At 36.7% G+C, this 14013-nt stretch overlaps 1 protein-coding gene across 1 annotated transcript in view; it reads left to right on the top strand.

Annotated features, from left to right (window-relative positions):
- The window catches only part of GUCY1B1 (guanylate cyclase 1 soluble subunit beta 1), a 39977-nt gene that overhangs the window by 9850 nt on the left and 16114 nt on the right, over nucleotides 1–14013 (top strand). The window contains exons 3-5 of the mRNA XM_027456603.3: nucleotides 4253–4353; nucleotides 5131–5249; nucleotides 10113–10310. Of these exons, the coding sequence (XP_027312404.1) occupies nucleotides 4253–4353; nucleotides 5131–5249; nucleotides 10113–10310 (418 nt within the window). The remainder of the gene's footprint in view (nucleotides 1–4252; nucleotides 4354–5130; nucleotides 5250–10112; nucleotides 10311–14013) is intronic.

The raw sequence follows: 14013 nt of genomic DNA, 5'->3' as shown, positions 1-14013 counted from the left end.
AAGTTTGCTACTGTAGTGCTGCTGCTTCACTAAAGAATTAACCAGAGCTGGAACTGGGAATTTGCCAGAAATTGTTGCTTTTGGTTCATTTCCAGTCAAGCCCTTAAGAAAGTCACCACATGTTATTGCTGTTAATACCTTTGTGATCAAACACCAGGGTCTGCAGAAAATGTCTGTTTTAAGAAAAAAAAGAAGAATGATTGCAGCAAAATGTTTCAAGAGAAGTGCCACAGTTTTTCATAAAGCTGTGGATGATGACATTTTTTATGAAATATAGTCAGCCAAATGTAATTTCTGTGCATTGAAGGAGGCCATGTTATATTCCAGTTCTAATCCCAGCTCAGGAACCATCTGTCAACCAGGAGAGAGAAGCTGTTCAGATGAGAGCAGTTGCAGCCTTCTCGTATTTTAAGGTTCAGAGACCCAGGCTTATAGTCACATCTTGTTCCACACAGGCAGGTTTGTTTTCATACACGATACTCATAGGTCGTGGAGTAAAAACAGCTAAAACTGGTAGAATTGTTGATTTCTTCATATCACCCTTGTTGTAGATCCAGCTCCTTACTGTAAATGCAGACAGGTTTGATAGAGCAGGTAGGGGTCAGGCAATTAGGTGAGAAAACTGCAGCGGTGAGGAAATAACCTGGGCATTGCCCATTCACCTAAAAGAACATTTCAATGGCTTGGTCCTATTTCCTGGACTGCTGGTGTTAACATTGTGGTCAGCCTCTGGTGCTCATAGCTCTGATGCTGTGCTCTCAAAGCTTACTAGAAGACCTGCAATTTGATTCATTTGCTGAAGGACAAATGCCTCTGAAAATAAAAGTGTTCTCTCATTGTGTTGGTCATTTTGGATAAACTTACAGTAGCATTTCGTCATCACCTGTAGCCTTAAGGGTAATCATGCATTTCAGAGAGAAGGGTTTCCCAAAGTTCTCGTTGATGTCAGATTACCAAGAGAAGCAGAAAGGCTTCAGAAACCACAGTTTATTTCACTGGAGGCAGGGGAAAAGGCTTCAGCCAAGTTCACTGAACTGCCTGTCATGTCCTCAGCAGCTCTGCCTACCTATGCATGCACAGCAGCTTCTGTGACCAGGGGAAGAAGAGACTGGGAAATCCATCCAGCAGAAAAATAACCCAGTAAAACAAATACTTAGCTGAATTACAAGTCAGTTCTGCATTGAGCTAAATGATTGGGATGTACCAGCACAGCAGGGCTGAGAGGTATGTAGAAGGAATCATCCTGGGAAAAAAAAAAAAATAAAAAATCTCGATTCAAGTATTTTTCAAGCACTGGCTTTAGAAAAAATCTATTTGTCTTTTGACAGAGGTTTACATCAGACATTGTCAGGGGATTTACCATAACTGTAGGACAAACAAAAAGATTTTTGCTCACACAGTTTTGAGTGAAGAATGTAGTCCCTTGCTACAGCAAATATTTACTTCAGCAAATTCTCTAGAAAGAAAAAAAATCCCAAAAGGAGTTTGGCTTCTGTTGAGTCACATTTTTTTAATATCTTTCTCTGTCTTTTTAAAATAAAAATTACTAAAAAGCAGGCATTATTTTTTCTCTTGGATGGTTAGGCTGCAGTACAAACAGCAGGCTCTATGCCTGTACTGCTGGAATGCCCATCAACACTGCTGATACTGAGGGAGAGTGAAGCCTTGGAGCTTGCAGTTTCTTCCCAGAAAATGATGCCCTATGCAGACGTAATTGCTAATGAACTTTTTTGTTTGTTTAACTTTACCAATAAAGTTATTTTTATAGGAAATACATGCTAAGGCTACAAAGAAGATGGCTGCTGAGTGATGCAAAGCATCTAGAGAAAAGTGGAGAAAACCAAAAGTAGCTGAATAATGTAAATGGGGTAGGCATTGAAATAACCAGTGATAATTTTAAAAAGTGATGGCTCAGAGAGGCTGTAGGCATTGAAGACAAACTTTTATGAAATACAGTGAAGGTAATTAAAAAAGTAAGCATGGCTTGGCACTGAGAAAGAAACAGGAAAAGTTCCAGTCAATGTAATTGGAAGGAACTAAACATTTTGAAAGAGACACCAGACTGATCAAACTCGTTCAATTTTTTTAATACAGAAAATTCTCACACACAAAAGCAGTGTCTAGTGGCTTGTGCAAATATGCAGTATTTCTGAGGATGTTCATTGCTTTTCCAGATGTGTGTGTAATCCTTTGTGGTTTGGCTGCGAACCGAGAGACTAAGAGAAAGCACAGTGTGTATCAGGGATGTGGGAAAGTTTGTGCACCCTTTGCAAACTTCCCTCTAAACCATATTTGACTTCCAGTTACATACCATTTTATGAGAATCAAAGAATCAAGATGGCTTTATTTTCTCATGCGATTTCAGTTCATTTCTTAGGAAGTGTAAACACCTTCTTGTCACAGAGGGACATCATATGCTTCAGGATGTTTACCATTAAAAAACCTAGTTATTCTGCTGCTTAGGAAAAGATGGCATGGGAGCTGTTTGCAGAAATTAGTGAGACTTGATATCCTGCAGGCTGATCTGAAGTTTTCAGAGAATGATTGAGGAGGAGGACCAGAAGTATTTTTTTGGAGTGTGAAAAAAAGAATTGTAGGGGACTGTGTGCACACAAACAATTTCTGCTTGATTTTTTTATAAAAGCACTATTTCTTAACATAACGAATAAATTATTGCAATTGATTATTCATAAAAAATAATACAGTGCTTTTTATTGTTATATGTTTGAGAAAACTCTTGCAGCCAGTTTTGCTCTGCTTAATAATGTCTATTCTTTTATTCCATTTGGGATGCTCCCAGAGAGTAAATAAATAAATAATAATTAAAAACACATTAAGTTTATTAATGTTTTCCATGTCATTTAATAGCAAGTTTTATATAGTCCTTTTATATCTATTCCATAAGATGTTCACTTTCATGTAAAGGCCTTGTGAAACTTCTGAAACTTGAAAACTTGGGAAAGTTGTTTAGCTTGTTTTTAGCTCATTATGCCTATTCATAGTTTGGGTATAAAAAGGCATATGTCATGTAGATGGTATGAGAGCTCATTAATTACTAAAAAATGTCAGCATATTTTAAGTATAAAACCAATGTAGCATATTTTTTGATCAGTGGTAAGAATATGATGAGCATGATCAAAGGAAGTTGAAGAGGAAGAAGAACATAAAGGATTCCAGACTTCCACTGATAAGTGGGCAGATGGTCAAATACTGATGATTACTAACTGGAGGGTTAAATGACAAGTAACTTCATTTAGGTCAATAGAATAATATCACATGAGATTGGAATCAGGCCTTATCAACAGTACCATTTGTCATCTAGCACTTCTAACATGAAACAGAATACTTAATCCTCAGGCCTTTCTTCCCATTGAGTAACATAGAAAATGTTTCTGTGTTTGTATAGATGGATATTTCCAGTACAACTGTAAATACGTGAATTGTTGTACAGGCATTATTAGTTTGTATTATTTCTTTTTAAAAAGAAAATATGCTAACTTTAGAAAATCAGAAGCTAAATGTCAAAGAGTTTTGTTCTAATGATGCATGAAATATGGTGGTAGAGATGGAAGATTTTGTTGTAAAAGGGGATACAGAATTTTAGATAGTAGGTTTAGAATCTAATTTTTAAAGGTTTATAAATCTGATGATTATTAGAAGTTTTGAGCCATTAGAGTATTTGCTCTTATGAAATATGTTTCAACCATATCTCAAGACAAGTTTTTGTCCTTCTCTGGTAGGAGCCCTTCATTACCACAGTACTAGTAAGTAAGTTTTCCCCATGGTTGTCTTTTATTTTTCTATTAGAGAAATAATTAGGGTACATTGGTGAGTTGACGATTGTCTTAATTCATATAACATATACCTAGTTTTTTATTAAAAAATAAATCACCTGTCTTTTTGAAAATTTTTCTAATCTTGGTTTATTAGATGTTTCTTTTTTTAAACTACAAATTCTATATTTAATTAGTTCATCAGTTTCTTTGTGAGGCTGTGTGCTGAAAAATCATATTTATTTTCTCCCAGATAATTATTATTTTCAGAGCACAAATGGTCATAAGAGAATGGTGTTGTACTTTAATTATCCTGAGGTATGGGTCAGATGTATTTCTAATTTTCTACAAGTAATTTCTTAAAGGTATAACCTATGGACTTACCTTATTTAAAGACTATTACCAAACAATATGTAATTGATTTATAGATTTGGTGCTTCTCCCTCAACCAAAAATATTTTGTTATATTTTCTTTTTAGGAAGGAGGCACAGCTAGATGAGGAAGGACAATTTCTTGTCAGAATAATATATGATGATTCCAAAACCTATGACCTGGTTGCAGCTGCAAGCAAGGTCCTTAGTAAGTAATATGGAAATCTTCTTTGCCCACTTATCACATGTATGATTAAAAAAAAAAATCTATGTAGCAGAGAGACACAGGATTTAACAAAGAAATGGAAACATGGTAATGGTCAGAGAGAAAACTAAGAAATCTCAGAAGAAAGGATTTGATCTCTGTAGCTTTGATCTCTCTGCTGAACAAGCATGCCCAGTTACAGAAGTGTTTATGGCATGTCATATTTCATATCTACCCTTAACTGGGGTAGCATTTGAGCACTTGTTTGCAATCATTCCAACACTGGTCTGTAGTTTAAAAGGCAGAATTATGCCCATCATCTTTATTTTATCTGCAGACCCAAGTGCAGTATGAATTTGTTCTGAAAGAGTAATTAGCCAAGAACTCAAAAGACAACAATGACTAGTAGTCATGTTGAATTGGAACAGCTGATGTGGTTTCACACTATTGTAACCCAGAAGTAACTCCCCTGAGGTGAACATTGATGATTATTTGCAAACAGTGTTTCCTTATCTGTATCAAAATCTAAAACACTACAGATACACAGAATGCGCAATGCCCCCAAACCACAAAGGTAATCGGTAAGTTGTACTGAGATTCCCATATTGAATACACATTACTGGGTATGTGGACCCTGAATCATGTTGTCCCCATATTCTTGGCGTGCTGGATCTGGGTAGAGTTTAGGTACTGTCTTTCTTATTTTTAAATATGAGACTAGTAAGCAAAGTGCATGAAATGCAATATTTGAACTAAGTCACATTTTATTGTTTTAACTAGATCTAAATGCTGGGGAAATTCTTCAAATGTTTGGGAAGATGTTTTTTGTGTTTTGTCAAGAATCTGGTTATGATACAATTCTACGTGTCCTGGGCTCAAATGTCAGAGAATTTTTACAGGTAAGATTTTTACACCTAATTATTTCAAATACATTGGACCAGACAGAAGTATGATCTAGCCAACAGGTTAGAATAGGATTTGGAGATAAAATGGCATAATCTGGTATTATCTTCCAGTTACTTGTGGAGAGGTGTATGAAAAATGTCTTTGTTGGTATTTGTGTTCTATAGATCTTTTCACTACTCAGAAGTTCTGGCATTGCTGTTGTGTTTCCCTCTTGGTTAATATATTCTTCAGTTACCTGATACTTCAGTCCTATTTCAGTACCTGATTTCAGAGTACTATTTTTCTCTTTAAACGGTCATCTTTGTCTGTTTAATTACATGAAAAGGGAATGAGAAGGCAGGTAAGCTGGATTTGCAGAGGCATTCATAATTCTGAAATTTATTTTGAAACTGTAAAGAAAAGTTTTGAACAGTTTTCTAGGTAACCAAGGTGCGGAGTACAAGAGACATGAAAACCCCGCACCAAATCGTCTATGCATGTTAATTAAAAGGGCTTTACGTTGTTTATATTAACAGAGAACATGGTCTTCAGATTTGCAGGATATTTCGTATCCCAAGTGCTCTTTGACTGATTACAGATACTTGTTATTTCTAATTGTACACTATGTACAGAGTGGGGCTCATACACAGCTCATCTTTAAGACAGAAGATTTTATTTTCTCCATGAACTGAGGGTGGGATAGCGTAGCAGTGTTTAAGTCAATTTTTGTGCTTTCGTAACTTGATAGAACAGTTTGATATTGTACTGTAAAACAAAGCAAACTGAATGTAGTTTTTCAATAGCATGGAAGAAGTATAATGACTTTTCTAAAGTTTTATTTCCAAGTGAGGAAAAAAGGGGCTTCCCTTTCTTGTCGCCTCAACATTGTTCATTTCAAAAACAGTTTGAATTTACGGTCTGTGATATATATTACTCTTGTGGAGGCCTGCATGCTGTACTGAGTTTAAAAACACTGAACTGATTAAGGTTTCACAGAAGATTGTCCAATAGTTGTGTCAAATCTTTAACAGTTTTCACAAGAAATTTAGCAGTTTGTCATCTTTGCCCTTAAAAATCTCTCCAGTAATAATAAGTGAAAAGAGCAGAAAGCACGTTTTGCTGAATTACTGGAATATTTACTTGTATCCCTCAGTACCTGCCCTACAATCTGGATTATTGCAGAGCATCCTAAATTTATTCAACCCAGAATTCTTTTACAAATCCCATGGACTGTAATTGCTGGGCAGACAGACAGGTTATGTGTTTGTTCCCACTGATGCCTACCAAGTGTGTGGTCTGTGTACCATCATCTGTCAGTGGGAAAGGATAACCTTTATATTTTATAGCCTCATTCACAGGCTTCCCTCAAAGCAAGTGTTCAGATCAATGTAATTTTTAAAGATGTACTGAAGCTGTGATTAGAGTTGAGAAAGAATAGGAGAGGATGAAAAAAAAAAAAAGAAAAAGATGTAGCTGGTAGCTCCATCACTTTGGATACACACTGGTGGGCTAGTCCTTTCATCTTTTTCATCCCCTTTTCCATCCATTATACTTCTCTTTCCATTCCTTACTGTGAATAATGGTGGACACGTTTGTAGTACACACCGAACCTCTGTAATGTGAACAGCATACATTTATATTCTTCTAATGACAGTGTTTTAGGCTTTTCTGTTTGCATTTCAATGCTAAAAGATGACATTAGCTATTATGTACTTCTGTAAATTCTATCAAGACTAATATATTAATAGCTGTCCCAGCAATGTACTTTTTAGCTTTTAATTATGATGGAAAATCAACATTATCTGTGATTTATTGTTTTTGCAGCTTTCAGCAGTCAGATTAGGTCAGGAAGCTCATTTATATGCTTACAAAAATAGGTTTGATTGGACTTGATGTGCCGAGATTTTGTCAGATTCTTAAAATAAATAATACAGTTCCAAAAGGTGCTTCTTGTGTCCTGTACTGAGCCCAGGAATATGTGAAATAATAGAGGGCTGCTGGTTTTTTAAGCGTGTGAAAATAAATCTCATATTTATATTCTATTTCCCTTGACATCTCTGAGAGAATTCAGTTTATTCGTAGATGAAACACAGATACTTCAGGCTTCAAGAAAGAGGAAGAAGACAGCACAACCAAATCTAATATTTATACTTCCTATGAAAAACACAGGGCTGGAAAAATTGCAAATCATATTGAAAGAAGACACTGTGCCAAAGAGACGTAGCGTGAAAAGAGATACCTCCTAAGAAACCCAAAGTGTGCTTTTGTTATGTTCAATAGCTTTCTGCTGAAAGAAAATGAAACGCTGAAGTAGTGGTTTTAGTTCTGACTCATTTAGGTTATCATTTACTTGGCTATTTAATTGTTCATCATTGCAGTGCAATAAATTTAACAGGACTAATTGCTGTTTTAAAACACTTTCCAGATGCTCTGTACAGCACAGAGCCGAACAGCATATCTTTGTATTTCAGGTGCCAGTCATAACTTTGCTGTTTTCAGACAGGCCTTAGTGTTTTCAGACCTGCCTTAGTGTTGCTGGTCCATGTTCATTCCTGCTTGGAGATCCCTTTGTGTTTCACCATGGAGATGATCACTGCTCTCTGCAGGTCTAGGATTAGTGTCTCTGGTCACAGCACAAGCTCTGGCATAAATCTGGGAGCCAAGATTTCAGGGAGAGTACTTAACCTGTTATTTATGTGTACCTGACCACTCCTCTGGCCAACAGCAGGTGAACAAACTAGAAAAAAGACACATTTGTTCTAGAAGCTGCAACGTCAATTTAAAATGGCTCAAACAGAAGAAAGGAGTAGTTGTTAGAGGTGACAATGGTAAGGTGTCTAAATGACAGGATCTGGGAGCAATTTCAGCTCCTGGGTCTTGATGCACGTCTCTACTGCGTCTTGACTCTGTTGGAGCAAAGATCTGGATGCAGTAAGTAAGCTCTTTGCTCAGTCCATAATTTGCATGCACGGGGAGAAAACACACTGGGGACTCAAAAGCAGCTGTAGCGCGTTCTGGGCAAGTCCTCCACTCCAGCTGTTTAGACAGTCGAGACTAAAGGGCAAATCGTGGATTCACCTGTGATGTTGCTTGGACAAAGTCAGTAATGAGGTATTAGGGAAGCAAAGTGGTCTTTCACAATTAGGCCACTGCCATTTGTTAGCAACACTTGTGCCAGACTTAAATGTTAATCATTAGACAACCATATTATAAACATTCTCTGCTTTACTCCTTTTGAGATTCTTCAGGTGTTGATGACTATAAAACTGGATAGTGCACCCTCTGTTTCCGTATAAGAATCTTTTTTTCTAAAAGGTCAGTATATCCCAGCTGTTTCTGAGGCATGTGTACTGAAAGAACAGTTCTGCACACAATTAAGGAGATTCAGGAGCACTCCCTTGAAGTCAGCTCTCTCATGTTTTCACCCATGCTCTTTCAAAGCAGTCTCTTCCAATTTCATTATCTTGAACTCTGTGAAGATCTTAACAGCATTTGCCTTCAAGCCTGTTGCAGCTTTTTGCAATTGAATGCCCAGTAACAGCTGGAATGAATTGACTCCCAGACTGTTGCCTCTTCAAGTTTTAATTTGGAGGTGTTGATATAGCAACAAAAACATGAATTTGAAACAAATTAAAAAACTGAAGGAGGAAGTTCCAGGCTGAGTGCCTGTTACGGAATTCATTTCTAAGAACCTCATTTCCTCTGGAGGCTTCCCAGGAGAAGAGGCAGATGCTTGAGCGCCTCACAGCTCACATGAAATCAAGTTCAGTATGCTTCCACAAAATTTAGTGATCGACAGATGGTCATGAAAGGTAGAGAATGGCCCAGCCCGCACATTGAAAGTATTTTCACCTCACTTCTCCTTGTGCAAAACAACATGCAAAACCTGATGATAGCATTTGTTTGCGGTGTGGGGGAACTACATTTTAAATATACGGTAATGTTCTGGACTTAGGATGTAAAAACACTGCATACATTTTACAACAGGTAAATGTGGGTACCAACGTTAATCAGCACTCCAGATTGCTCTTTCTGTATTAAATATTATACAGTAAACAGCAAGCTGGAGCCATGATAATTGCTTCCTAATCAAAGTCAGAGCTAGCATTGTATTCTTAGTGTGATTTTGATCTTGTTGTTCTCTTTTTTATTATCTCATTAGATATGCCTATCAATTTCTCATTTTAACTTTCCTGCCCAGATTTGCGATTTGTCTTCTGAAAATTTAAAGTTAAATACATAAGATGTCCAGGGTATCAGCTAAAATATAAAAGACCTTTTCTCTTTCTTGAATACCATTTTCTGAAACATTTCTGTAGTAGCTATGATATGTTCTATGTGTTCTGTGTTGTTGGTTTTTTTTTTGAAGTTTGAGACTTTGTCAGGCCCTGAAAGCTTGGGTTGACTGTTATGATGATAGAGCTAGTCTGTTGTTTCATTGACAATATGGAGAAAGATTCATGCTTGTTCAGACACACTTATTTGTATTTGACACCTAAATCTGAAGGGGAGATTATAGGGACAAGAATATGGAAAGGATGCAAATGGATGAGCTACAGGTTTGAGAAACACATGCAAGGTCTTTAATCACCAAATGTTTTGAAATACAGCGTAACTGAGCATAAATTCTTAACCTAGAGTAATTTTTATAGAGCTAGTTTTGATGTCATTCATGTCTAAACATTTCCACAGTAGATGGAAAGAACTACCTGAAAAGCCTGCTGAGGGCCATTTTAGAAATAGTAAAGCAAATGTGCAGGAAGTGTGACCAGGAGGAGAAAGGGAATCATGGAATAGATTAGACAAGATACGTACTTACATTCGTTAAAACTAATAAGTGAATGCCTTATAATTATGTTTTTAATTTCTTCTTCTAGAACCTGGATGCCCTGCATGACCATCTTGCTACTATTTACCCAGGTATGCGAGCCCCTTCCTTCAGATGCACTGATGCAGAGAAGGGGAAAGGACTCATTCTGCATTACTATTCTGAAAGAGAAGGTCTGCAGGATATTGTCATTGGAATCATCAAAACAGTAGCTCAGCAGATCCATGGCACGGAAATAGATATGAAGGTAATGTGTGAAGGGTTGTACACATTGAATGTTTATGTCATTAGGACGCAATCAAGACAAGTGAAGTGATGGCAAACAATCGTTGTTGCTGTCCTCTGTTAGACTGTGGCTTTAGTACTGATTCAGGAAGAGCCACTGTCATTTGGGTTGCTTTAAGGATGGGTCAGTCACATGCTGAAAAGGCCAGCATTTAATCTGCAAGCAGACCTACTCAAGAACAGTTCAGAACAAATTCTCATTGTTCAAAGAAGATGATGTACAGAAACTTGCTACTGGGTTATTAGGGGTTCTCTTTCTACTTTCCTAAATTCTTTATCTATATGTAAACTGTGAGGCTGATGTGCATTGGTGATACCTGGCTGGAGAGCAGTCTTCCTCTTGGCATTCATGCCAGGTCCTTAGCAGAACCAAGATATGTTTGTGTGTCTGGGTTTGTGGGTTCCATTGAATGGGAATGTGACTGGATATGCACCTGCAGTCCCAGAGGAGGAAAAATTTTCCTTAGTCATACAGTTTACATAATATTATGTGTGCTAAGTCACTCGTGAAATGGAAAAAGAAACTTCTGATTTGAGTCCATACGGAGTAACAGTGAAAAATTAACTGATCAGTCTAACAGTGTAAAATCAGGGTTTGATCTAACATGCAGTTAGCCTCAGATACATCGGGGGAAAATGGCAACATAAAAATTTGTTGGTGTTAGCAATACTGCAGTTCATATCAAATATTTTACATCAAGTACAGAAGAATCTAAGCAGGTACAGCACGCTTTTTTCTTTTTTTTTTTTTTTTAATTATTCCCTAACCATACTACCTTTCTAGCACAGTTTCACTACTCTAGCTGAAGTAATACTTTATTTTAGCATTAATTTGGCTAAAGTCTAAAAAACTTCACTTTGACATTTATTTAGTCATTGCTATAAAATATGATTGATTGTTCGCTTGCTTTCATAAGAGATTTAAAAATGACCCAATGACAGAGGTAATTACTGCTCCTATATTGGAGTATTTGCTTATAACAGGTTTCCTGTTATAAGCTATCTCAAGTTTATAATGAATGGCTTTTTCCATATTGCAGTGGAAATACTTAATGTCCTTTGTTTAAATTCTTGATTGGTAGAAATCCATATTTAAAACTTCTACAGCAAGTGTTAGCACTCAGATAGGTAAGGATGCAACAGAATCAAAACAGTCCTCTTCTTTTGTCCCTGTTTATTCAGTGTTAAGACAGACTAGGAGGACCATGTTGGAAAATTGGCTGCAAGAATGCTGAAGCTGTTGCTCGACAAGCATTTCTTTTGGTGGTGCAGGCAACTTACACAGTCTCCCCTTCTCTTCCTACTCGAGCTTGTCCTAGGACAGCTTTTTCTGATGTGTCTCTCCAGCTGTTGTGAAGCTATAAAATAAACTAGATGGAGGAAGTGAACTAGGTTCAAAATAACATTTGTTTTTCTGGGTTATTTTTACCCATATCTGTTCAGTTATGTTGCTTGGTGTTCTGTCACAGAGAGTTCTGCCAGCATAGTGAAAGGGTTATGTAGAGACAAAAGTGATCACTGGGAAAGAGGAGAAATCCAGGTTGTGCAAAGCAGCTACCAGAACAAAAGTCTGACAAATTGTGTCCTCGGTCTGAATGTTACTTTACTGAGAAGATTGTATTGGACAGTACCAATATCCATATAGGACTTCTCACAAGTAATAAATGTCCTAAAGAAGTTTAAATATTGTTTATAAATTTTAATTTTCATTTTTCTTTGTTTTTGTTAGGCTTTTCTGGAGATCTTATTGTTGTGCTGTAATTAAATAGAATTTTGACAATATTGGTCAAATCCACTGTAAGTGAACACAAAGCTTCATTTAAATCCAAACTGTTTTTCCAGACTCTCTGATCCAAAGGCATATAGGCCCATAAAAATTGGTATTACCTCTTAACTGAAAAAGTGCACGTTCTCTCTCATTTTGTTACATCAGATACCCTGATTTTTCTCATTGCTGTTAAAAAAAATATGTCCCTGTTAGAATATTATCTCAGCCCTGAACTTCTCATCTTCATCTTCTCATCACGGGTAAACACAAACTTCAGTGGTACCTAAGCAGGGAATAAACAGGTACTATGTTTCTGCAGGATGACAGTGCCAACATTTGCAATTAATCCACACAGACAATAGAAGTCTCTCCCTATTACACCACAGGTCAACTATTAATCATTAATGTTACAGAATGAGGATTTTAAACTAAAGTTTGTCATAGTGGTACCTGGCTAGTTTTACACCATTCTAAAAATGGGAGCAGGAGAAAAAATTAAACCATTTTCTTTCATCTCAATCCTTTGCTCCATAATTTAGTAATTACGTGTTTCTGACTGTTAGTAACACATTGTTTAAATAGCACAGCACAGAGGAACAATGCAGTTGCTTTTTATCCCCTCAGTTTTTATAGACCAAGCAGTGCCACCTTTTCTGTAAATTATTTCAGTTTGGACTTTAGCTAGATTTTTGCATGAAGAATAATGTGGTTTTGGCATTTATTTATTTATTTATTTATTTATTTTGAACTGATAAGGTCCTTAGTACTCAGCGCTAAGTTTCTGATTTTGTTATGGGAGTTACCTTCCTACTTGAAATAACAGAGCTGAGATTCCCGAGTTATCCTTCCAAATCTCTTTATTCAAACATTTATATTACAATCCAACATAGGACTGTTTTAGTAAGATCTATAGTTCTCTTTATATTCGTATGAAGTCCATATCTGCGACATGATGTTTAATACTTTGTTATCCACTTTTATCCTCCACCTGTTTAGAACAAATGCTCACATAAATCTTCTTAAGATAGTGCAGGCTTCTAAGTTTACATTTACATAAAATTTTGCTTAAAGTTGTCTTTCATATTACAGTTTCTGTGAAGTTGGCAGAATATCTTAATTGTTTACAATTTTTTTTTATTTAATTAAGTGTTTAGATTTTGTTTCATGCATTGCACAGCATCACAAAATGACTGAGGTTGGAAGAGACCTCTGGATTTCATCTTGTCCAACTCCTGCTCAAGCAGGACCACCCAGAGCAGGGTGCCCAGGACCACATCCAGGTGGCTTTTGAAGATCTCCAAGGAGGAGACTCCACTATCTCTTTGGGCAGCCTGTGCCAGTGCTCAGTCACATATATATGTATGTTCTTGTGGTATACAGTCGGGCTTTTTCCAGAACAGTGTCTGTCAGGAAAAATGCCTTTTAACACCTGAGACGTGTGTGATGAAGGCAAGGAAAAAAGAAAGGTCTGAGTTTGTCTTTCTTAAACTCTGTTAGCACTGAAAGGGATTTATTTTTTTTTTAATTTGAATTCACAATTCCAGCTGAATAGTTACGGAAAGCCTTGGTTGACATTAATCAACTGATTAGTTCAAATCCAATTTGCCTTATCTTCCCTGATATTGTAATCCATTTTAGCTAAATAGAATTAAGAACTTTTTTTTTTTTTTCAGCAAATACTGTCCTAAGAATTGTTCCTGACTTTGAGAACGCACTAAAAATATTTAACTCCTGCCAGTCTCAGTATGAGAACCTAAAATCGTCATGCTGCTGGTTACTAGCTTTGGCATAAGATCTCTGTAAGCAGCCTTCTGGCTGTGCCTTCTCTTGCTTTGCTTGTCAGAGGTTGTTTGTATATAAATGAAGGTGACCTATAAAGGTAAAGTCAGGACACGGA

The sequence above is a fragment of the Anas platyrhynchos genome, chromosome 4 (genome assembly GCF_047663525.1).
Source record: "Anas platyrhynchos isolate ZD024472 breed Pekin duck chromosome 4, IASCAAS_PekinDuck_T2T, whole genome shotgun sequence".
NCBI classification, from domain to species: domain Eukaryota; kingdom Metazoa; phylum Chordata; class Aves; order Anseriformes; family Anatidae; genus Anas; species Anas platyrhynchos.
The sequence above is the reverse complement of the archived record's forward strand: the minus strand, read 5'-3'. Positions and strand labels throughout refer to the sequence as shown.